This window comes from Oncorhynchus mykiss, chromosome 28, assembly GCF_057628025.1.
Source record: "Oncorhynchus mykiss isolate SJ-2025 chromosome 28, ASM5762802v1, whole genome shotgun sequence".
NCBI classification, from domain to species: domain Eukaryota; kingdom Metazoa; phylum Chordata; class Actinopteri; order Salmoniformes; family Salmonidae; genus Oncorhynchus; species Oncorhynchus mykiss.
The window spans coordinates 23,176,652-23,200,521 of record NC_143049.1 but is presented as its reverse complement, the minus strand read 5'-3'; the positions used below and the strand labels follow the sequence as shown (position 1 = coordinate 23,200,521).

Sequence of the window (23,870 nt, the reverse complement as noted above, 5' to 3'; positions counted from 1 at the left end):
AACACACATCATTTGTAATGTGCTTGTTTATTTGTAAGTTTGCCATTTGGTCCACAGTACCCATGTTCTGTTCGTTGTTCTGTTCATTACTTGTTGTGGTTTGTTGTGTCTGGACACCAACACTCGTTCAGTAGGGAAATTCAGCTTCAGCAGTATTAACTGCTGTGCCATATTTTTGGCCATAAACTGCAGGTCCAGCGCATGAAAGCTATGAGCCTCTATCAGCTTTCCATTCACCAAGGTTAAATGCAAAGTATGAAGGGCTGACTGAATCTGATCATAGGATTTACTCTCTCGATGACTACTGCAGCAGATCTATAACAGGAGGATACTAAACCAGGAGTGTGTGACTATTTGATATTCTCCCTGACAACAATTAAATCCATATTTCCTTCTTGTCAAAAAAAACAAGATATGGAGAGAGAGAAGGTGAATTGAATAGATGATCAATTATATACTTAGGCCTACATCTTGATGTTCTGTCCATCAACAAAGCCAGCTGTGCAATGTAGTGTTTAGCTTCCTAGCCATTAAATATTAATGTGATAAGTGCCAAATATTCTCATCACCTCAAGGTGCTGTTGCGGTATATAAAGCAGCAGTTACAGGAGGGAACAACACATGTGCACTTGGTCCGTCGCCCCCTTCCATTCCAAACATGAGGGACCCCCCCCCCCCCACTGTGAAATGGCAGGTAATGAAAATGACATCCTCTGAGCATGGTGATGCTGCCCCATGGAGAGCAGCCATCGGAGGATACCATCCTGCTGAGAACACACATCATTTATTACTGGAATCTAATCACCTCTTGAAAGGAGTTCCAATGGAACTCATTAGCCAGTTTGATGAAGATCGGCCCAGACAATAAAGAAACCAAGTAGAATCACTGATTTGTAGGGAAATAACTGCAGAGCCCTTGATGCTCCTGACAATCTTTGTCTCAGACACCCTGTGTATATTCCTGTCAGGATTTTTCATTGTTTGTCTGAGGTGCACCACCGCATCAGATAAGAATCAGAAGGAGGCGGAGGTGTGAAGTATATGTAAAAATGAACATATTTTTCCTTACCATGGTTCAGAGATAATGTCAATCGCTAGCTGACTGTATTTTCCAGGTTTTTGAAGTCTAGCCCTAGTGTTTCAGTTACCATAAATGCAGCTTATTCAACAAAATGCTGTCAGAACAAAGTGTGCTTTCTTAGACGCTAACTCCCCTTTAATGTCGGATCAGAGGTAAAGCATTGACTGATATCTAAACGTACTTGGTTTGATGCCAATTGATCCTCGCTTTTTCTTTAATCGTATCTTCACTGCATGACGGGGCACTATCTGTGCATTCCAAATGGCCCCCTATTCCCTATATAGTGTACTACTTTTAACCAGAGCTCTATGTGTTCTGGTCAAAAGTAGTGCACTATATATGGGATAGGATGCATTTTGGGATACAACAATGGACAGTATATACAACAGTATAGCTGAAACCTCTGTATTAAAACCAAGAGGAGGCTCACGCTAACCAGCCCTCACCAAGAAGCTGGACTGGAAAACAGACTCATAAAATCAACAGAACTCTTTATTGATTTCTTAAAAATGTAATTCCCCATCATTAGCATACGCTCATCCACTGCAGTATCCAATACCTGGAACAAACTCTGAATATCGTAGTGCCTTTCCAAATTATCTAAGAAGAACATTCCTCATATTTCCACAAGTATAACTTGCAAAGCCTCCTCCAAGGCTGAATAATCCCTTGCTAACTGTAAAGGTACCAGTAATCCCTATGAGCACAGTAAACTGTTGAGCTTGCAGCAGCATGCAGAGCCAATGGAAGGAAAGGTTCATCTCGTTGTTTCCTTAGCTACCACTGCTGCTCTGTAAGTTGAGGACATGTAATCAGGAGCTGCAGTCAGGCCCTAAGTGATAGCATCGATCTCCTGGATTGAAGAGTCAATCTTAATACAGGATTCAGAAGTGAAGTTGAATGCTGGTGTGTGAGGAATACATAAACCTCTGTTAACAAAGATGGATGGACATTGAGAGGGAAGGGAAAATGGGCACTGGTTGATGGTTGGCTTCCACGACCACATTTAGTCAGTCCTTGGATCATGGTTTGGGTTTGTTTGCCTGGCCAGTTTTGGTTTGTTTAAGAAAGAAGGCTTTGTAACAGTGGGGAAAAGTGGTACTTCTGTAGAATTGCAGTAATTGTGAGCAGCAGTCTCGTATGGTTTAACCAGCTGACACAGCTCCAGTAGAGTTGCTGCTCCTCTTTAGACATTTATAGCCACACCCTGTAATATGGGAATAGAAGCTATACGTTGTTTAGATCCTTATTTTTGTTGTACTCGTGAATCATATACTCCTATTTTATTTTGTATTGTATCACTGGAAGCAGTCTAAATAAATGGCAGTGTAATCTCGGTTACCCAGAAGCAAAATTCTCTCGAAAGTTTGTAATTTACCGTTTTACTTTTGGGGGGAATGCCGTTAACAATTTTGATTACATTTGTGAAAAGGAAAAAAGCCAAACCCTTCCCGTATGCTAATTTCACACGTATTTATCATGGCCCCAAAAAATATTTGGTTTTCATTAATTTTTACTTTATGAAAATCACCGCACCTGTTTAAGCACCGCCTTCCCCCAATAGTGATTCGTCCAAATAATGAATGACAAAAACCCAAAACCACGAACTACTGCTGCTCGTAATCAAATAATTACATGTGAGCCTTGACAGATTGTCACTGTTTCATCTGTCCATGAGATACAATGGACCACAACGTTAAGGAAAAGGGAAAGCAATGGCATTCTTCAAACAAGGGATAGGGAAAGTGGTACATTTGAAAGGAATATTTCCATCGTGACGTGTTATGGAAAATGGCAGTTTGTTTTGGAGAGAGAGAGAGAGAGAGAGAGAGAGAGAGCAAGCTACTTACTTCAAATCATGAGTAAAATCCATGTATAGAATGAATGACTAAATTAGAGATGCAGCTTTATTATGATTAATTAGCATCAAGCAATAATTAGAGTTCAAAATTAGGAAAAATTAAACCAGCGCCTGATGCGTTTACATACCTCAGGTAACAATAATGCTAATGCAAATCTCGTTTCAAAATTGGGTGAGCTTGGAGTTTTGCGTCACTGTACACCCTGCGTTTCCATTTCCTGTCCCTCTCCCTCGTTCTCTCTCTACTGTAATGAAAAAAGTGATTAGCACTTTTTTAGCGGCGTTAGAAACAAGCCTTTGGCAATGTGTTCCACTGTAATTTCTTTGTTAATTGCGTCTCTAGGGAGGGAAGGGGAACGGAAGCCCGAGGGCAAGACGCCACACTTACACACTGCTCTGATTCTAGGAGGAGACCCCCCTCCCCCCACCCCACCCACCCTACCCGGAGATGTCTGAGCTTCCCCTAGCTTTCGTCCCAAATGGCAGTCTATTCCCTATAAAATGCACTGCTTTTCACCAGGGCTCACACAAGTAGTGCGCTATATAGTGAACAGGATGCTATTTGAGACACAAACCTACTCTCATCTCCCTGTGCTGTCCTGGCTGCTCCAGTGTTCCACCGCAGCCTCATCACCAACCTGCTTCCTCATACACTGCTCCGCTCTCTAATAAAATAAATGTACATGAGCAGATATGTTTTTCACAGGCGGCTCAAATGCTGATTTGTAGCACCAGACGGACAGGGAATCTTTAAACAGACACACAGCTCCCATCATGAGGTGAAAATATACTGCGAGGTAGTAGGTGGTTTCCCTTTTTTACCCGTGGTGAATAATGGATGTCTGGAGGGATTTTTTCACCGTCGGGGGAAATGACGAGTCAGAGGCTGTTATGGCCTTTGCCAACAGAGCATAAGCAAAATGGCTCTGGCATGCTGATATTGATCTGTGACAGAATGAGCTGACATGGAGGTCTGTGGAAGGTGGAAACAGACCACTTTTTAACTGCTGTTCAGCCATTTTGAACCATCGGAGGGGGGTTGAAAATACGAAATATTTTTCACACATTTGGGGTATTTTCCCTCCGTTCAAAGCTGGATCCACTGATGAGCACAGAAGGGTAGGGGTTAACAAATAGATCAGAAAAGGCCACCTGATGACAATGTCATGCATTTCCTTCTCAGAATGTTGGATGAACAGATGTAAGGCTTTCATGCTTCTAGGCAAGGATCCATGTTGGAATTAAATTCCCTCTTGTTATGTGAGATATACTTTCAAATAAATGTGTAGTTATAAATATGCATGCTATCCTTTGTATGTGTTGTTTGCATATATTACACTGACATTTATTAATCATAAAAGCGGGCAAGATCAATGAGTCACAAATTTAAGTAGCTAGTCGTCACAGCAACAGTGAATTGCTCTAAAAAGAGGTGCGGAAGCAGCAGGCAGGAAAGGAAAGGTTACTGTGTTTCATCTGGCATCAAGGCAGCAGACGACGACATGTCAGAGGAAGAGGAGAGCAGGTTGTTCACATCTCTGCTGTACATTTCTGCTGTCTCCAGAGTGTAATGACCCATGACTGAACCCAGCCCAGAGGGGGCTTGTGAGCTGCTCTTCTGGATCACTGCCGGTTCGGTGTGAACCTGGATGACCCAGGGACAGTGGAGCCTCCACACACTCCCAGCGTGGTGCAGGAGACCCCCCTCCAAGGGAGAGCACCAATGCCATAGCAACACTGGGGTTTGGGGACCACAGGGGTGACATGAGTTTCAACTTCTTGGCTGCTGATATCATTGGGTAGATATGTACCTACTAAAACACAAGACAAGAAATGCATGAAAGAGAAGTGAATGTAGATAGTATGATTTCAATAGGATGATATGCAAGAGATGACAATGCCAGACAAGCATAAGGAAATAAGATGATAAAAAGCCATTTGAGATTTTCAGCCTTGAAGTCTTCAATGCCCTGTCATATTGTATAATCTTAAATGTCCACTGTAGCCGTTTTTTCTCAATATTTTATTATTTCTGGGTAACAATTACGTACCTTAATGTGATTGTTTTCAATCGAAATGGTCAAAAATAGCTTATGAGCAAAGAGTAATCTCTCAAGCAAGAATTTTGTTAGGACTTCCTGGAAGTGGTCTGAGTTGGGTGTGGAACACCTGAAATCTAGCTGTTATTGGCAGAGGTTTGGAACTCTTTCTTATTGGTCTATTAACTACAGTGAACAAAAATATAAACGCAACATGTAGAGTGTTGGTCCCATGTTCATGAGCTGAAATAAAAGATCACAGAAATGTTTCATACGCACATTATTTCTCTCAAATGTTGTGCACAAATTTGTTTACATCCCTGTTAGTGAGCAGTTCTCCTTTGCCAAGATAATCCATCCACCTGACAGGTGTGGCATATTAAGAAGCTGATTAAACAGCATGATCATTACACAGGTGCACCTTGTAATGGGGACAATAAAAGTTTTGTCACACAACACAATGCCACAGAATTTCATTAACCATCTCAGAAAACTCATCTTCATGCTCATCGTCCTCACTAAAGTCTTGACCTGAATGCAGTTTGGCGTTGTAACCGACTTTAGTGGGCAAATGCTCACCTTTGATGGCCACCTTTGATGGTCATCTTCACAGATGAATCCTGGTTTCAACTGTACCAGGCAGACGGCAGACAGCATGTATGGCGTCGTGTATGCGAGCGGGTTGCTGATGTCAACATTGTGAACAGAGTGCCCATTGTGGAGGTGGGGTTATGGTACGGGCAGGCATAAACTACGGACAACAAACACAAATGCATTTTATTGATGCACAGAGACCATGCCGAGATGCAGAGAATTACATTGTTGTGCCATTCATCTGCCGCCATTACCTCATGTTTCGGTATGATAATGCACAGCCCCATGTCACAAGGATCTGTACACAATTCCTAAAAATGGTACAGTTCTTCCATGGCCTGCATACTCACCAGACATGTCACCCATTGAGCATGTTTAGAATGCTCTGGATTTACGTTTATACGACAGCATGTTCCAGTTTCTGCCAATATCCAGCCACTTTGCACAGGCATTGAAGAGGAGCGGGACAACATTCCACATGCTACAATCAATGGCCTGATCAGCTCAATGCGAAGGAGATGTGTCGAACAGCATGAAGCAAATGGTGGTCACACCAGATACTGACTGGTTTTCTGATCCAAACCCCTAGCTTTTTTTTAAGGTATCTGTGACCAACAGAGGGCATATCTGTATTCTCAGTCATGTGAAATCCATAGATTAGGGCCTAATGAATTTATTTAAATTGACTGATTTCCTTGTATGAACTGTAACTCAGTAAAATCTTTGAAATTGTTGCATGTTGAGTTTATATTTTTGTTCAGTGTAATTTACACCAGGCAGGCCAAAACTCTATCCCACCAAAACATGCTGAAATTGCAGGCGGTCTTTTCAAACACCTCTTACACTAAAATGACATTATAAAAATGTTTAAGATTTCACAGTATTATTCCAACCTCCTGGTGTGGAAGTATATATAAAACACAGGAAACACGTTTTTTTGACTGCACTGGGCCTTTAACAAACTCCTGTGTGATTGGCCGGATTAATGAGAGAATTATCACGGCGTTGAAGTAAAACATACTATCATTTAAATGGCTCTGTGATGACTGCAACTTGAAGCATCACCTCTGTCTCTCTAAAGTGAAAAGTTTTGACAGAACACTGTGATATATGGATTCTCTCCAGGACCAGAGTGATTGAAAGTTGCATGAAAGAAAGACAGGATTCAGGAAGATGGACATTGTTATGAGCTAGTGTCACAGGGATCAGTGACCAATATTCTAATATGTCTGCTCCATAGAGCAGCATCATATAGCAGCCCCTCTAAATGGACGGCAGGCCAGCGGAGGGCAAAGATGGAATAACCAGAGTCTGGAGATGTTTCTGAGATACTGTAGCTACCTCCTCCAAGGCCAGTGGATTTCAAGCAGAATGTGAGCAGGTACATCACTAGAATCTCTGTGGTTCAACGTTCACTACACACTCAAAAAGAATTAACAAATACCTGCCATACTATAGACCTTTTTGTGTTAATGGAGGTTTGGCTGCTAGAAGCTCTGGGAAAATGTTCCACCTGCCGTGTTGGAAAATGTAATGGTAAAACAGATCAAATGAGTCTCAGGAACCTTGAACCATCTCCAAGTGCTCTGTAATGATATCGATTAAGCTTTTTGCTGGCAGCCCTTGAAAGAACACAGCTGGGTTGAGTTGTCAACACAATGTATCTTTTGCGCTACTGGCAAATAAATACTCTTCACATAGTTGTGAGTCACGACTCGTGACTGAGAAAACATTAGCCCTGATTGCCCTTGCAACTCAACTCTGTCACATCTCAGAGTAGGAGTAGTGCATCCTTGTTTGTGATCTGTACTGACAAGTAATAATTTATCATAGTTTTCTACACGGCCGTAATGACATTGGATAGGTTTTAATTTGGGAGTGCCTGTCTGCACCCTGACCGATGCACGATTGGAAAAATAAAGTTGGCAACTTAACTTAATCTCACTCAATATGACTCTCTAATGAACACTCAGCTGATCTCAGGGCTGAACTCAGGATACACTACATCATTGTCCAAAATTTAGGAAATTAGCTATGACACCAATGTGTCATTTCTTCGTTTTTCTGCTGATACAGACCGAATCATGTGGGGCAATTGATAAGAGGTAAACAGTCGCTGTATCTATTGATTTGTCTGTTCAATGTAAAGTGGCTAAGACAGCCTATTGCCTCTGCAATGTAAGCATTTTTACATTTACACTGGGAATGTCCTGTAAGCCATGCCTCTATGTGCACAATCACATCAGAAATGTTTGCACAAAGGAAATTGAGGCCACATCTTCCTTACGATTTGATACTGTTATCAGGTGTTAGAGTGACATGTCCTGTGGCCATTTAAAGCTGTTAGAAAAGCATTCTACATAACTAAAATACTGAATGAGGCATTGCTTTAATCATATGGACCCGTGTTCAATCCAAGCAAAGGCACAGGTCTAGAGTACATTCTTCTCCAATGTTACAAACGCATGTGTGAATGAAGCTCTGTAATAGCAATTAAAATGAGCCTTTACAGCTCGTTTGTCATGTCCTGGCACCAAAACAGCGCTGAAGTGGAACCTCAACCATCTGTAAGATATACCCACTTGTTTAGATTGGTCAGGTTCAGGGGGAAGACAGATGTGGGGCGGGTGAGAGCTCTCTCTTTCTTTCTCTCTCTCTCTCTCTCTCTCACTCTCTCTTTTTTTCTCGCTCTCTCTCTCTCTAATTTTGGATTCTATCAGTTTGCTGCTGATAGATATTAATTGACTTTTTTCCAGGTGCTCCCTCTTGGCTTAACTAGCTGCTCAGAAGTCAGATGGTAATTACAGGGAACCTATTTTATCAGTTTGATTACTGATATTTCCTGCCTGAAATTGATTCATCCTCCACAACGAGATGATTCTACAGATCGCCTTGGCTGCTCTCTGTCTCTGTGGCCAAGCTGAAACACTTAGGAATGTGACCTAAGACTTATATGTAACCTGACAGAGCTTACACCAGGTACACTGTCTGCTGTACATAGAAGCTAAAGAGAGAGAGAGAGAGATATCTCGGCCGGCTAGCTATCGCATAGCAACACTTTACTGAAATCCACCAAGGCAGGAGAGATAGGGGAGTAGAGAACATGGTTGACTGGGATGGGGTGGTGGTGGTGGTGGTGGTGGGTGTTTGTGTTAAGCTTTGGTGAAGATTGAGGATGAGCTGTGCAGGGCGGTTGCGATGTCAACACAGGGTGACCTCGGAGTGTGCTTGACAGAATAGGGGCTTGAGATAGGGACCTGATGTAGCAGTCATCGCTTGGCCCATATTACTCATTTTGGAGGTCAGACAGGTGGGACCCTTGTGAGTTCCTTTTTATAATTAATCTTTTCACCCAAAGAGGATGGCGATGGCTTCCTCCTCTGAGTAACAGACAAGACCATCAGGGAGACAACTGTGTGCTTCTGGACGATCAGCAAATATACTGCCTCTCGAAATCGAATCTCTACGCCTATAATTCATTTGTCTTACTTTATGTCTTATGCAGAACAAAGGATAGGCTAACCCCTTAGTCAAGTATGATGAATTTGTACAGACTGGAGTTTACTGCAGCCATTATTTAAGGAAGATAATTCATGTTAATGTTAAGTCTCGGTTTTTCCGTGAAGCTTTTTCCTGTCACTTAGATGCCACAATAAATTATGAGAGTGATTCAAAATAAATACTCCAGCACATCAATGTCAGCCTCTGAAAACCTAATGTTTTAATGACCCATGAACCAACAACCTCTAATGAAAAGTGATCTAGACATTTCCTCAACATGAGCAGATTCCTCCCAGAGCTATGCATATTTCTCTCTGTCTAAGCAGGAGAGAATTTTTTCTCTGCTATTTGGGGAAGGTTTTCTGATATCGTTCATTGCGATAAGAAGTCTATACTAAAGAAATGTGAAGTTTGGAAAGGAAATAACTTTGCTAATAAGGGTGATTCTTAATGGGACAATTGATGCCTGCAACCATCAAACTAGTAGTAGTAGTTTAAAGGATGATACAATAAAACATGTGGTGCACATTGTTAAACGAATCGCTCTATTTACCGTTATTGCAGCAATTCAGGCAATTTATCGCAATATGTATTTTTATCAATATCACCCAGCTCTAATGCAACCTATCTTTACGTTGATCTGTTGTTGTACTACCTCAGTATATTGCTTTTATAGGCATCTCTATTTGGTTGTTTTCCGGGAGGAAGCACAGTTTGGAATTCCATTGAATTGCTTTTTTTGTTGTTGTTTTTGCCTCTTACAATGTGTTCTTTCAGTTAATTAGTGGAGGTAGCTAAAACTTTTGGATGGCTGCAGCAAGCCAGCACCCATGAAGGTCGCTGCGCCCGCCAAAAGTGTAAATGATACTGTGGGGTGAATGTAGTGTTGCCGTGTAATCTGTCCATGAAAAGAATGCCAGCTGCCAGCCTCATGTGGACTGATAAGGCCTACGACTGCACCTTGCTGGTGAGGAAAAAAATGAAACTCCACTGTTGAGATCCGCAGCAGCTCCCAGGGACACTAACACCGAGTTGCAAACATTTGATTATACTGTATCGCTGTTGCTATGGGGCTGCCTCGGCTTGATTCTCTCTCAGCTTGCTATGAAATGGATGCCTCTGGTATAGATTTAAGTCAGACAAGCCCATAACATACAATATTATATTACAGTCAGTCAGAGCCAGTCAAATTGATCTTATCTGTATAAAAACCCCACTGCATCCTTGACTTTTATGATCTTATGTTTCCTACTGCTTGCCATATTTTCTCCCCTGTGAACCTGTAGAACACAAGCTGGGCAAAATAAACCCAATGAAATGTCAGGAATGGCAACATAAATCAAGTTCAGTTCCATGGTGGGAGTTGTTAATATTCTGGATCTGAATATCTTGGCACTCAAATAGACTAATATCGGTATGGATAAACCATTTACCTTCTGAGGTGGCTCGTACACTGCTGTTTCTCTCATCTCTAACAATGGTTTTATGAAGTTTCAGGCCTTTGTTTGTAATGGGTTATAGAGACATGATGGCTGAATAAATATTTCCTAGCAAAGCTCTGCAATAGGAAAATACTATATCATTGCCTGTTATTGAGAATTATATAATACAATTATATAATTTCCTATATAAAATATATCTAAAAATTCCTCCCACTGTGCACGTATTCTTTGTACAGCTGTGATGTCTCACCTGGAGGCGAATCCTCAGTAAATTGCCTTCAATTCAGACCGTTGCAAACTCAGGCCAACCTAACAGGCCAAAGTATAGGGAGGTGTTGGTGGGATTTGAGGACCGACAGACGCGTTAGTCCCCTTCAAAGTCCATGAACAAGATGTCACTTTAATGTGGTGTGTCCGTGGGCAGGCCCAATCAACGGTAAATAAACGCAGGCACTTTCACCTGCGCTGCAAAGAGCCGTGGCTACAGCTTCTATTAAGGGCCAGAGAAGGCTGTTAGTTAAGCACATTGCCAGCCCAGCCTGCTAAAGTGCAGAGATAAATCAAACTTCAGAAAGCTTGAAAGGTTCACTGGCCAAGTAGGCTGGAGTGACTGAAGGAATTAGTATGTAAATACCCCATTCTGTTTTACTAGCCCAGATGTCAGGCCATCCATATGGTTTAGGCCTATGTACAGTAGTCCAATTGAGAGCTTCTACCCTTCCACACCTGCTTGGTAGGTGGGTATTGACTGGTGGGGAAAAAGGTACTCACAATCACTGTCTTAGCAATCAGGTTGAATATCACAGTGAATTGCCACTCAGAGTAGGTATCTGCTTTATTGCATTTTGCTTAGCTGCGTATGGGGCGGCAGGTAGCCTTGGGCCAGTAACTGCGTTGGGCCAGTAACTGAAAGGTTGCTAGATCAAATCCCCGAGCTGTCAAGGTAAAAATATGTCATTCTGCCCCTGAACAAGGCAGTTAACCCACTGTTCCTAGGCCGTCATTGAAAATATTAAAGAAATAAAAGAAATAAAGAATTTGTTCTTAACTGACTTGCCTAGCTAAATAAAGGTTAAAAAAAAAAAAAATAGGTGTAGCAAAGTGTGCCACTGTGAATTATCAAGGACAAGCAGTGTCTGCCTGGGAAGATTTGCCCGTCACAGAGATTTGTTTAAGAGCTCCAATGTATTCTGTTCCTGGTCGGGTTGCACTGTGTAGAAGTATTGCTTTCTGGGGGCACCGCATGGCTCACTGCATGTAGTCAAATTTTAGTGATCTTTTTCAAACAGTATCAATATGATACTTTTAAACTCTCTTTGATATGATTTTCCCACCCAGTGCTCTGTGTTGCCTTTGTAGCTTTACTGTCTATTTTAATTCTGTAATGCGTAAGTCAGCTGGAAATCATAATAACAATGTTTTTATTAGCATCTATTCTCCACAAAATGTAAAAGATTCCCTTATTATTTCCTCCCTCAGTGTGGTGAACAAAAGAATCTGCAGTGATATGATCAGTCATATTTTTTTAAATCCTGCAATGCTGCTAGAAACACTGACTATAGCATCACCTAGTGTTGATCTGAGAGTATTTCTCTATGTGGGAGGAAAAGTATTGTATCCCCTGAACAAATTAAATCAAATCGAATCACATTGTCGTTGTCACATGCGCCGAACACAGTGAAATGCTTACTTTACCAACAATGCAGCTTTAAGAAAAATACCTTAAAAAAAAGAAATAAAAGTAACAAATAATTATACAGGGGGCACCGGTACAGAGTCAATGCACGGGGGCACTGGTTAGTTGAGGTATTTGAGGCAATATGTACATGTACTGTAGGTAGAGTTATTAAAGTGACTCTGCATGGATAATAAACAGAGAGTAGCAGCTGTGTAAAAGAAGAGGGGGGCAATGCAAATAGTCTAGGTAGCCATTTGATTTCATGTTCAGGGGTCTTGGGGGTAGAAGCTGTTTAGAAGCCTCTTGGACCTAGGCCGCTTGCCGTGCAGTATCAGAGAGAACACTCTGTACTGGGCCGTATGCACTACCGTCTGTAGTGCCTTGTGGTCGGAGGCCGAGCACTTGCCAGTGATGGTGCAGCTGTTTGAGGATCTGAGGAACAATGCCAAATCTTTTCAGTCTCCTGAGGGGGAATAGGTTTTGTCGTGGCCTCTTCCTGACTGTCTTGGTGTGCTTGGACCATGCAGTTTGTTGGTGATGTGGACACCAAGGAAATCTCAACCTGCTCTACTACAGCCCTGTCAATGAGAATGGGGCATGCTCGGGTGTCCTTTTCCTGTAGTCCAATCATCTCCTTTGTCTTGATCACATTGAGGGAGAGGTTGTTGTTCTGGCACCTCCCTATAGGCTGTCTCATCAGCAAACTCACTGATGGTGTTGGAATCATGCCTGGACATGCTGTCATGAGTGAACAGGGAGCACACACCCCTGAGGAGTCCCCATGTTGAGGATCAGCATGGCAGATTTGTTGTTACCTACCCTTACCACCTGGGGGCAGCCCGTCAGGAAGTCCAGGATCCAGTTGCAGGGGGAGGCATTTAGTCCCAGGGTCCTTAGCTTAGTGATGAGCTTTGAAGGCACTATTTAATAAATAAAAAAATTTGCCTTTATTCAATTAGGCAAGTCAGTTGACGGCCTACACCGGTCAAACCCAGGTGACGCTGGGCCAATTGTGCTCCGCCCTATGGGACTGTCAAACACAGCCGGTTGTGATACAGCTTGGATTTGAACCAGGGTGTCTGTAGTGACACCTCTAGCACTGAGATGCAGTGTCTTAGACCCCTGCGCCACTCAGGAGCCCCATGGTTCAGCTATGATGTTGAAACCTGAGCTGTAGTCAATGAATAGCATTCTCACATAGGTGTTCCTTTTGTCCAGGTGTGAAAGGGCAGTGTGGAGTGCAATAGAGATTACATCATCTGCTGATCTGTTGGGGCGGTATGCAAATTGAGTGGGTCTCGGGTTTCTGGGATAATGGGGTTGATGTGAGCCATAACCAGCCTTTCAAAGCACTTCATGGCTACAGACGTGAGAGCTACGTGTCGGTAGTCATTTAGGCAGGTTACCTTAGTGTGCTTGGGCACAGGGACTATGGTGGTCTGCTTGAAACATGTTGGTATTACAGACTCCGACAGGGAGATTTTGAAAATGAAGACACTTGCCAGTTGGTCAGCGTATGCTCGGAGTACACTTCCTGGTAATCCGTCTGGCCCTGCGGACTTGTGAATGTTGACCTGTTTAAAGGTCTTACTCACATCGGCTATAGAGAGTGTGATCACACAGTCATCTGGAACAGCTGATGCTCTCATGCTTCTTTCAGTGTTACTTGACTCAAAACAAGCATATAAGTAATTTAGCTCGTCTGGTAGGCTTGTGTCACTGAGCAGCTAGCGGCTGCCCAAATCCTCCCACATCCGACGAGCGTCAGAGCGGTGTAGTACGATTCGATCTTAGTCCTGTATTGAGGCTTTGCCTGTTTGATGGTTCTTCGGAGGGCATAGCGGGATTTCTTATAAGCTTCCGGTTTAGAGTCCCGCTACTTGAAAGTGGCAGCTCTACCCTTTAGCTCAGTGCGGATGTTGCGTGTAATCCATGGCTTCTGGTTGGGGTATGTACGCACAGTCATTGTGTGGACGACGTCATCGATGCACTTATTGTTGAAGCCAGTGACTGATGTGGTGTACTCCTCAATGCCATCGGAAGAATCCTAGAACATATTCCAGTCTGTGCTAGCAAAACAGTCCTGAACACCAACTGTTCCCGAGTGATGACACATTCTGTCTGGTCTATACTGTGCCAAAGAATCTTCGTATCCTCACCTTCCCAACATCTTGTAATTGGTACCTATCTGACTGTCAGAAACGGGAAGCACCCAACATAATTTAGATTAAAAGTTTCTCATTTTCCTAGAGAGATGCTCAAGGTGGGCTGCAGATGACAGGATTTTCCTCTGCTTTCTCATCCCGAGACCCTGTATGGAATGTATGGAATTTAATGGGATGTTTTCTCCTTTCCTTGAAAGTGATTTGTCTTTGCAGCCTTATCTTGATATTCATTATGTTTGCCACATAACTGTCTGGGAGATGAGGTAGAGCAGCATGTCAAAGCAAAATGGTGTATGTGTGCATGCGTGCATGACATATGTAAGTGTGTGTGTGTGTGTGCACGTAAGAGAGAGTGTTTAAAATACATGTATTGTTGTGTATTAATGTATTTTGGTTCTCCAACATCATTTATGTTTCTAGAGTGATTCTCTGAGTCGATTTCCTTAAGCATTGATCCACTATTTCATTCCAAAGCCTAAAAGTCAACGCCAATCTCCTAACTCAAGTTGTCCTTATAAAACGGCCACCATTAACATCCTGCATGTCTCGTGAAAACGGTCAGACGTGACCTGAGTCTCTCAGCAGCTGTGTTTGACATGGACAGAGTGCATGCTATGGCTCCACAGACCCTCTCTCTTTGATTAATCAAGCACTGTCACGACCCACAGAGGGCCACCGTACCCCCTCAGGCCTGACCATGGTCGTCCCAAATGGAAGCATATTCCTTATAGCGCACGTAAGTACTGCACTAAATAGGGAATAGGGTGACATTTGGGACAGAGCCACCAGAGGTCCAGCTTGTCACGAATTGATGACGACTGACATGCCCTGCTAGTTGATCAGCGGCCAATAAAGTACATACATAGCTGAGCTTAATCGCTCAAACTGCACCCAGGCCCGGACCAAACGCCCATGGAAAGCCCACCATTGTCATGTGTGTCACACTTTAAGGGCAATGTGATCTATGAATAACAGTGGGCAAACCCCATATTTCTGATCGTATCTAATGATTATAGAAGTTGAATGATGTTGAAGCACGTTAGAACTCACTTGGCCCTGAAAGCTTGAACTGAGTGCAGTGATGTGTCCTCTTGTTTGAGTGATGGCCATCTACTCTACGCTACATCTACTATTGATATACAAACAAAGTGAGGTGTGTATTCTGATTTAGTTTTATATCTCGATCCCATTCTAAGATATGGACTACATTATGTGGGAGAGTAAAGGGTGACTTTGTGTGTGTATTTCTCCCCTTCACCCGGTTGGCTCATAAAGCCATGTCTCATTTCATCAAAGCCAGCTCTCCGCTACTGGCTATTCCTCAGTTGCCTGTTGAGCTTTTAAATTGCCTGTGTATGCACACGACTCAGCAGTATGAAGGAATGGTAATTTGAATGCTTTTTAAGAGAAAAAGTGGCAAAGCTTTGCATTTAATAACGCAACTTGCTCTTCAGAGTTGTCTTTGAAGATGCCAGCAGGCCAGCATTGCCCAAAGTGCATTTGAGAGGACAGCATAATAAATAGAATGGATTGCAGTGCCAGTTTTGAGGGAAATGCAATGTGTGGATATATCCGATATATATCCCAACATGAATCGTGATGATAACTCACATTTGTATTGAAAAATTTCACCTATAACTTCTCTATTTTGTAAATGCTGACAAGATTTCAAATGTTGTTTGTAACAATATGTGTTATTCAGTTATTTCAATAAATCCTAATATCCAAAGCCCACAGTAACTATAACTATGCCCTTTTCAGGGAATTCCCCATCAGAAGAGTCAGAGGAGCGCGACAAGGAGCCCCGGACCCTGACCTACCCAGCGTACATCGCCAGCCTGCTGGACTCCGGTGCCAAGCGCATGGCGGTGGGGGTGCGCATGGACTGCAGCAGCCAAGGCCAGTGCCCGTACTCCTGCCACCTCTGCCATATGAGCCCTGGGCCTGGGCGTCCAGCTGAGCCTGTACTGCTCCAGATGACTAAGGCCACCCCGCTCTACGAGCTGGTCTCCAACAACGAGACCTACCAGGCACTGAAAACCTTGGTTTACTCTCTTTTTCACAGATTTTTGCAGACATAGTCAAATCTTCATGATCAGAGTGGATTGCTAAAATCGTTAATAAACTAAAGTGATACTGCCAAAAGCAGTGTACACATTGTTTTGTCTTTGAAGATATCATAAAATGATTCCCATGCACCTGCAACAAACAACCGAAGATGTGCTTTTCCAATTATTTTATTCAGAGCATAGAGGAACATTCACCACCAATAATTTAATGTCAATTTATACATTGAATCATGCAGTGAGAGAACCCCTCGTTTTGGAAGTATACCACAGCAAAACACATAAGCTAGTTGTTTGGCAATGGCGGTCGCAAAATGTGCTGATCTCTGACTTGAAAATGTTGGGAAATCATGTAGTGTATACCAGACATAAGCCTACATCAGTATGCCAAACTGCTAATAGCTCTATATTGATCTACTGTGATTAAAGAAATGTTTTTAAGATACTAAATGATTTCATCACTTTCTACCTGGTTTTAGTCATTTCATTTGTATTAAAGAATTACTGACACATTCAAAACCTCCAATCCACCAGTTGAGAATGGCTGAACTAGAGGAAGACTGCATGACCCCCTAGAGGGGCAGATGATATTGATGCCAAGGCTCAGGTTGTGTGTGATACTGACAGTGTTTGCTCTCTCTCTTTGCAGGCACTGCAGGAGGCCATGATGAGCATGCTCTGGTGTTCTGGGAAAGGTGACGTCATCGATGACTGGTGCCGTTGCGACTCGAACGCATTCGGGATGGACGGCCTGCCAACATGTGCACCTCTCCCCCAGCCTAGGTTAGTCACTCAAAATAATCAGTTTACACAACTTGATAAACACAAATAAGATTGTATGTATTGATTTTTTTATATATTTTTATTTCACCTTTATTTAACCAGGTAGGCTAGTTGAGAACAAGTTCTCATTTACAACTGCGACCTGGCCAAGATAAAGCATAGCAGTGTGAACAGACAACACAACACATGGAGTAAACAATTAACAAGTCAATAACACAGTAGAAAAAAAAATATCTAAAGATGAGCTTGTCTTGTCATGATTTGTGGAGTTAGGTGTCACTATCTTTATTTCTCTACCAGGCTTAGGTTGTCCCACTCCTATGAGCCCAGCAGTTCATTGGTCATCATGGAATGGAATCACACTGAGCCACTAATTGGGGTGCGGATTGTTGATTACCTCATCAGCCAGGAGAAGGTGACAGAGAGGACAGACCACTCCAAAGTGGAGACAGGTACATCCCTTGAGGAATTATGGTATTTATGTTAATTTCATACATTATGCCCATGTTTAAATACACAAACAGCTCTGTATGGTTACTTAATGTAGTGGCAAGGAAAGGCAACTTCAAACTACGTTACCACAGCAAATTCTAGATGCTTAGAATGATTTAGATTTTTCCTGTTGTAGTTTTGCATGTAACCACAAGATGGTGGTCAATGGTAATAGTAGTGTGGCCTGCATTCACTTAGAGCACCTGAACGTTTTTAAGCTTGAAATAGGTTGCTTTTCTGACAAACGTATGATGAGAAAAATTATTGACCAATGAAACTGATGAGTCTGACATACTGAAAATGACCTATGAGGTACAAATCACTCAAAACTACAACTTTTAGTTTTTAGTGTTTTTAAATCCTTATGGAATGATTGGTGGATTGATTGATTGCTTCAAAGCACACACCTTAAATGTCAAACATTGGTGGTGGAATGGAGCTATGCAAGACAGTACAGATCTGGGACCACCTAGGAGAAGGGGAAAGATATCTGGAAGGAACGTTGTCGGGAGGAGTGGTTCTGATTTAAGCATTCAGTCTCCTGTCAGATTACCCCCCCCCCCCCCCCAAAAAAAAAGAATGTGGTGAATAACCTTCAGATGAACGTACTAGAACTCCAGGGATCCTCTCTGGGCCTCTTCTCTCTGGAAATGCTCTTCATTTTATCTCACAGATCCAGACTTGTTTTATCCCGGCATCTAATGTGATACACATACTGTTGCCTAATGCTCAAGGCCATACTGTGTACTATGGAATTGTTCATAACGTAATATGATCGAAATCTATAGCTACAATTTTAACATGTGTGTTTTGTTAGGCGAAAATCCCTTATGTGGAATTGTTCATAATGTAATATGATCGAATCCTATAGCTACACTTCTAACATATGCATTTTGTTAGACGAAAAACCCTTATGTTGTTCACTGTCTCTATAGTTTTATTTGTATAATAAAATATTGGACTTGAATATAAGTCCATAATATATTCTGGCATCAATATGGTATCATCTAGCTTGTCTTGATGCTAACAGGTTTCATTTAGTATTAATTAAAAGTGACATTGATTGCATGGAGCCACCAGCCAAAACAGAACAAATCCATCAAGATGTGCAGATGGAAATGTTTTCTTTCTATCGATTGAAACATTTGTCTGTGTTAGATTTTTGATGAATTATCTGATTAGTTTTGCACCTGCTGCATATCCCAAGTTATCCAGTTGATGCAACGCCACAGTGACATATTTCAACGAAAGTTATTGACGTTTCACGTAATGTGTCTTTACACAGATCCTCTTGTTTGATTGGCTATATGGCCCTCAGGCTTTGGAATCATTCATCCATGTCCAAAGGGGATATTTCCTTTCTTTTTTCCCATCTGTCCAGCTTGTTTAGAAGTTGTTTATGGCTTCCCTTCTCTCCAGGCTATACTGCCCATCCCAAACCCCAACTTCAAACATGTTGTGGCCACAAAAAAATCAAAAGAACAATGTTATATCAAGTCCAAATGTGGGATTGTGAAAAAGTGATCGATGAGGAGGTGCTATTGTAAGGGCTAAGACTTACTGGAAGGGAAAGCAGTTTTTTTGTCTTTCTGTGGACTTAAGCCCTTCATCTCTGTTAGGCCTGGATTTGAATGAAACTCAAAACAGCTTCTTTGCCGTGTTTACTGGAAAGATCTGAACAGATTCCATGGAATGTAAAAAGAGATGACTACAGAATCTCACCCCTCTTTTTGTAGAGACTCAAATTCTTCCATTTTTCAAAAGAGAACCCGGACAACCCTTTACTTCATTTACACAAAACAACGGGGTGTTCCTCATGCTGTACTGTGCAGTGGTCACTTTCACTCCCCCATAGCCTCGGATTACATTACCCTATATTATAGCTAGATACATATAATATATCATAGCTAATGACTGTAGTCTGGCCTTCTTGACAGGGGCTGGTTGTGTGCTAATCTCACACATAATGGGATTCAGGCACACAACTTGACATCATACCCCTCTCCCAGATGTTGAAGCTGACTAAATCGGAAGTCTGCTTTCAGTCATCACAACTGGGCCAGACTCCATGTGAAAACAAACAGCCGGCCCAGCCAGGCTGATGTCACTGCTTTGATCACCCAATAACGACAGGGTTTACTCAGGGGTCAGTGGGACATGACATCCAATCCGTAAACAGATTACGCGCACCCATGTGCTGCATGGGGCGGAGTGCCAAACTTCCTCCCCAGCAGGACAAGAGAACCCCTGAAAGGGATGCATGCCCGTGGTGGAAGACAAGGTTTCATACCCAAGGAATGTTTCCATGAGCGCTTTGTCGGCCGTTGAGCTCACCTCAGCTGTTGGGCAAGGTCAAGTGCTAGGGTAGGTATATTACAGAAGCTGGCACGGGATCTAGGTGGCCTCATAGACCCACACATACCCAGAGAGCAAAAGTCCAGCTGTGAGTAGCGTAGACACTGGCCCCTCACCTGGGCAGGGCAAGACTCCGACAGAGTTCATGAGAAGTCAAGGGGCTAAGGTCTTTATTGCAGTACACAGTGTTATCCCTGCCATCCAGGACCTTTATTTCAGGCGGTGTTAGAGGAAGGCCCAAAATATTGCCAAAGACTCCAGCCACCCAAGCTATAGACTGTTTACTCTGCTACGTTACCGGCTCTCAGACCAACAGGCTCCGAGACAGCATTACCCCAAAGGCATAAGACTGCTAAATAGTAAAATAATGGTACCCAAACTATCTGCTCTGACTCTATCTTGCACTGACCCTACGCACACTCACTAGACTAAATATACACACTATTTATACACACTCACAAAGACCACATTGACACTCCCACATAAAACCCACACACATACACTACATACACACTTTCACACTCATCATTTGCTGCTGCTACTCTGTTCTCTATTTTACTCGTATTATTATCTATCCCGATGGCTAGTCACTTTACCCTGCCTTTATGTACGTATCTACTACAAATACCTTGTACCCCTGCAGATTGATTTGGTACTGGTACTCCCCGTATATAGCTACATTTTTGTATATTGTATTTTATTCCTCTTGTTACTATTTGACTTTTCTTATTATTATTTTTAAACTACATCATTGGGAAGGGCTCATAAGAAAGCAGTTCACAGTAAAGTCTACACCAGTTGTATTCGGCGCATGTGACAAATACAATTTGATTTGACCTATAATCTATATGTTTAACTTGTGAAAATGACGTGTGTCTGCTTTTTGGTTCAATGAAACTCTACTCTTACTATTGCATCCTATGTTGTGGTTCCAGAACAGATAAAGAGTAAAAGCTTTGATTTAGTTTATTTGAGTTTAGTCATGATGATCTACTTCTTTGGAGATTTACAGCGAAATGACAATCACAACATACAACTAACATTGATGAGGCGAGAGATGTCAAACATAGCAATGCCACAAAAACAACCTTTAAGCTCATAACCGCTTTCAGGCCGAGCTCTGACAAGTGGCAACACCGCACTCTATTCCCAGACAAATATTTACTTTACAAATGAAGTTGAAAGTCTGTGGTCCAGAAGGGATATTAGGAGAGGCAAGAGACAAGGGCGTCCTCACAACAGAGCGGGGAGTTGGATCGCACCATCAAAACCTCCATGTGCTGTATGCAAACAAAAGTCATGAGCAAAACACACAGATGTCAGTCCCGCCATGCTACCATGTGGTAAATGGTTCAGACTGCTTTAGACTGCTGTTGAAGCCACTCAGAAACAGAATTAATGCAAGTGTGGTGAGGCTCTATGCATGGCGGGAATTGTTTGAGCCAGAGGAAATACAATTATTCCTAACTGTTCAAAGAACTCTGAAAGGTTTGTCATAAACAGATGTTTAATATTGAGTGGTGATAATGTGATTCTTATTTATGATCTACTGTATGACATTAGTAAGGTACTCTTAAGACAGATGAGAAGACCAATACATATTCAGTTCACAATCCGGGACCAAAAACAGATCAACCAATTTGAGCAGATTGTATAAGGTGTTTGCCCCCTCTGTCTCCTCTAGGCCATATTCACTTTTACGTAAAGTCAGACCCTAAAACATTATGCATTAGGCTATGTTATACATTGTCTTTAATCAGATATCAACTGGGTTTCATCTAACACTCGTGTTATGCGCTCCAACAGTGTCATTGCCCTTTTTAAATCTTTTTCACATCATATTTGGGGTTTGGCAGTTTCAGATTCAGCTTTGGAACACATGCAAGTTCAAATTCTATCAGCTTCAGTTCAATGTTGAAATATTTTGCTGGATATCAAGAACAGGCAATTTATCACATCTCTAAGGCCATAATCGAAGGCAATACAGTATAAATTGTAAGCGGTAAGCGGTTCTATGACGTAAATGGCAGAGGCCGTGTTCTTATCAAAGGCTTTTTTGTGAGAAAGTCTACGCAGATTGAAATGTTCTTCCTCCCTCTACCCAAGCAACTTCACTTTTTAAAATGACACCCCCCCCCCCCCTACTTCAATTAGGGCTTTATTTCCTCTGTTTCTCTGAAAAAGACAATACGTTCCATGTGGGAGATCAAGTCTGTTAATCATTTTTAGCCAGGAAGTGCCAAGAAGCAATGCTCTACAAACTGTTGTTGTCCATCTCTTGCCTTTTGTTAATCAAAGTAGACAACAAGAGCCAGATGTTATTTGTTGAGTCTTTACGGAGCTGCCAAGTCTGCTGGTACCTAGCAGTTGCTGTTTTAATAGAACTGGTAAAATTCCCAGCGTTTTGGACATGGGGGAACTTATGTGATGGATTAGGGAATTTTCAGGTTTAATTGTTTACCTGTTTATTAAACAAAAGAGTCTCTGTTTGTGTGTGTTCAGGCCCTAGGTCTTTCTTTCACTCCCCGTCTTTCCCTTTAAATCACTCATTTCTTTTTCTCTCTTTGATGAAAAAATTGCGGACAGTGACACGTTCAGAATCTGCACCTTAGCAGAATCAATGTCTATGTTCATGTAGCGACGATTGAGACTTGAGTTTGAGATTAAATGTGACACTTTAGTACAGAATCCAGTTGGATTCACGTGGGAAACATTGTTAAAATGCTCCAGGACCAGACTAGTGATATCTAATGTGCCAAAGTAAACTCTCTCTCATTTTAGCTGGCTAATGTTAGGATTGCTAGCTATTTTGGACTAACTTTGCCAGCTAATGACAACATTGCCATCTGTCTAAAGTAAATTTGACTGCATAAAAATAATGGCAAAATTTGTTTCCTACAAAATATTTTCTTACTTCAGCAATGTCATCTTATTTCCGGGCCACTAATGAAACAGTCCTTAACCCCCATTCAGAATGGCTGGCCATCAGTCACCTTTTGGGCACTACTATAGCAGAGAGCGACTTGAGAACGTTCATAAAAATGGCATGATGCTACCGAGTGATATAGGTGCAACCCGGGAATTCCCTTGTCAGACTCGGATTAGTCACTACTCCTCAGTAGCTCTTTCCCATTATAATACATTGTTTGATGAATAAATAAATGTGTTGAATGGGTATGAAAGCAACTACACATGTATTCTCTTATGCAAAATATGGCAGGTTGGCATGGTCCTGGTCCATCTATAACTTTCTTATGCAAATATCTCATATCACATATGTTAGTAAAAAATATTTTTCCAGGAATACCACTCCACATACTACTATCTGACTCTGTCTCTCTACAAGATATCATGGGCTTGTCAGAATCTATTGTCAAGGTAGACCTGGGCCAACGGAAGGAATATGATATCAGCCTCAGCTGATGTGAGAGGGATAAATGCACTTTGGTTTCCTCTGAATTCATCGAAAATCACACAATACTTGGTGATTTGTATAGAAGCCTCGCATGTGACTAGATCAGGTTGCATGTGAACCTCTGGTTAAAGCAATTCAAAATAAAATTGCGAGAGGATTATTTCATACCGCTTAGGATTCTTACATTTCGACCAGTTGACAAGATAATGAGGCCTTGGACAATGATAGCACAGTGGACTCATCGTTAGCTCATTATTTTGAGCATGTTCCCACACAGTTTAGCATAGACAACACAATGCTGATCATTAGCCACTCGCAATGGATTTGAACTTAGTTGAGTTATTTTAGATTATCCATACCCTCATGTATCCCTCTGCATATGTAATACACACCTGCAG

At 42.1% G+C, this 23,870-nt stretch overlaps 1 protein-coding gene across 19 annotated transcripts in view; it reads left to right on the top strand.

The window, feature by feature from the left end:
* Positions 1 to 23,870, top strand: part of LOC110508744 (astrotactin-1) — a 252,083-nt gene that overhangs the window by 202,833 nt on the left and 25,380 nt on the right. For 10 of the 19 annotated variants that reach the window (XM_036965978.2, XM_090226147.1, XM_036965985.2 and 7 more), the window contains 3 exons: positions 16,123 to 16,391; positions 17,077 to 17,210; positions 17,511 to 17,662. In XM_036965978.2, the coding sequence (XP_036821873.1) occupies positions 16,123 to 16,391; positions 17,077 to 17,210; positions 17,511 to 17,662 (555 nt within the window). Of the gene's footprint in view, positions 1 to 4,506; positions 5,254 to 16,122; positions 16,392 to 17,076; positions 17,211 to 17,510; positions 17,663 to 23,870 lie in introns of those variants that run through there. The other 9 variants (XM_090226150.1, XM_090226154.1, XM_090226153.1 and 6 more) reach the window with 2 other exon arrangements.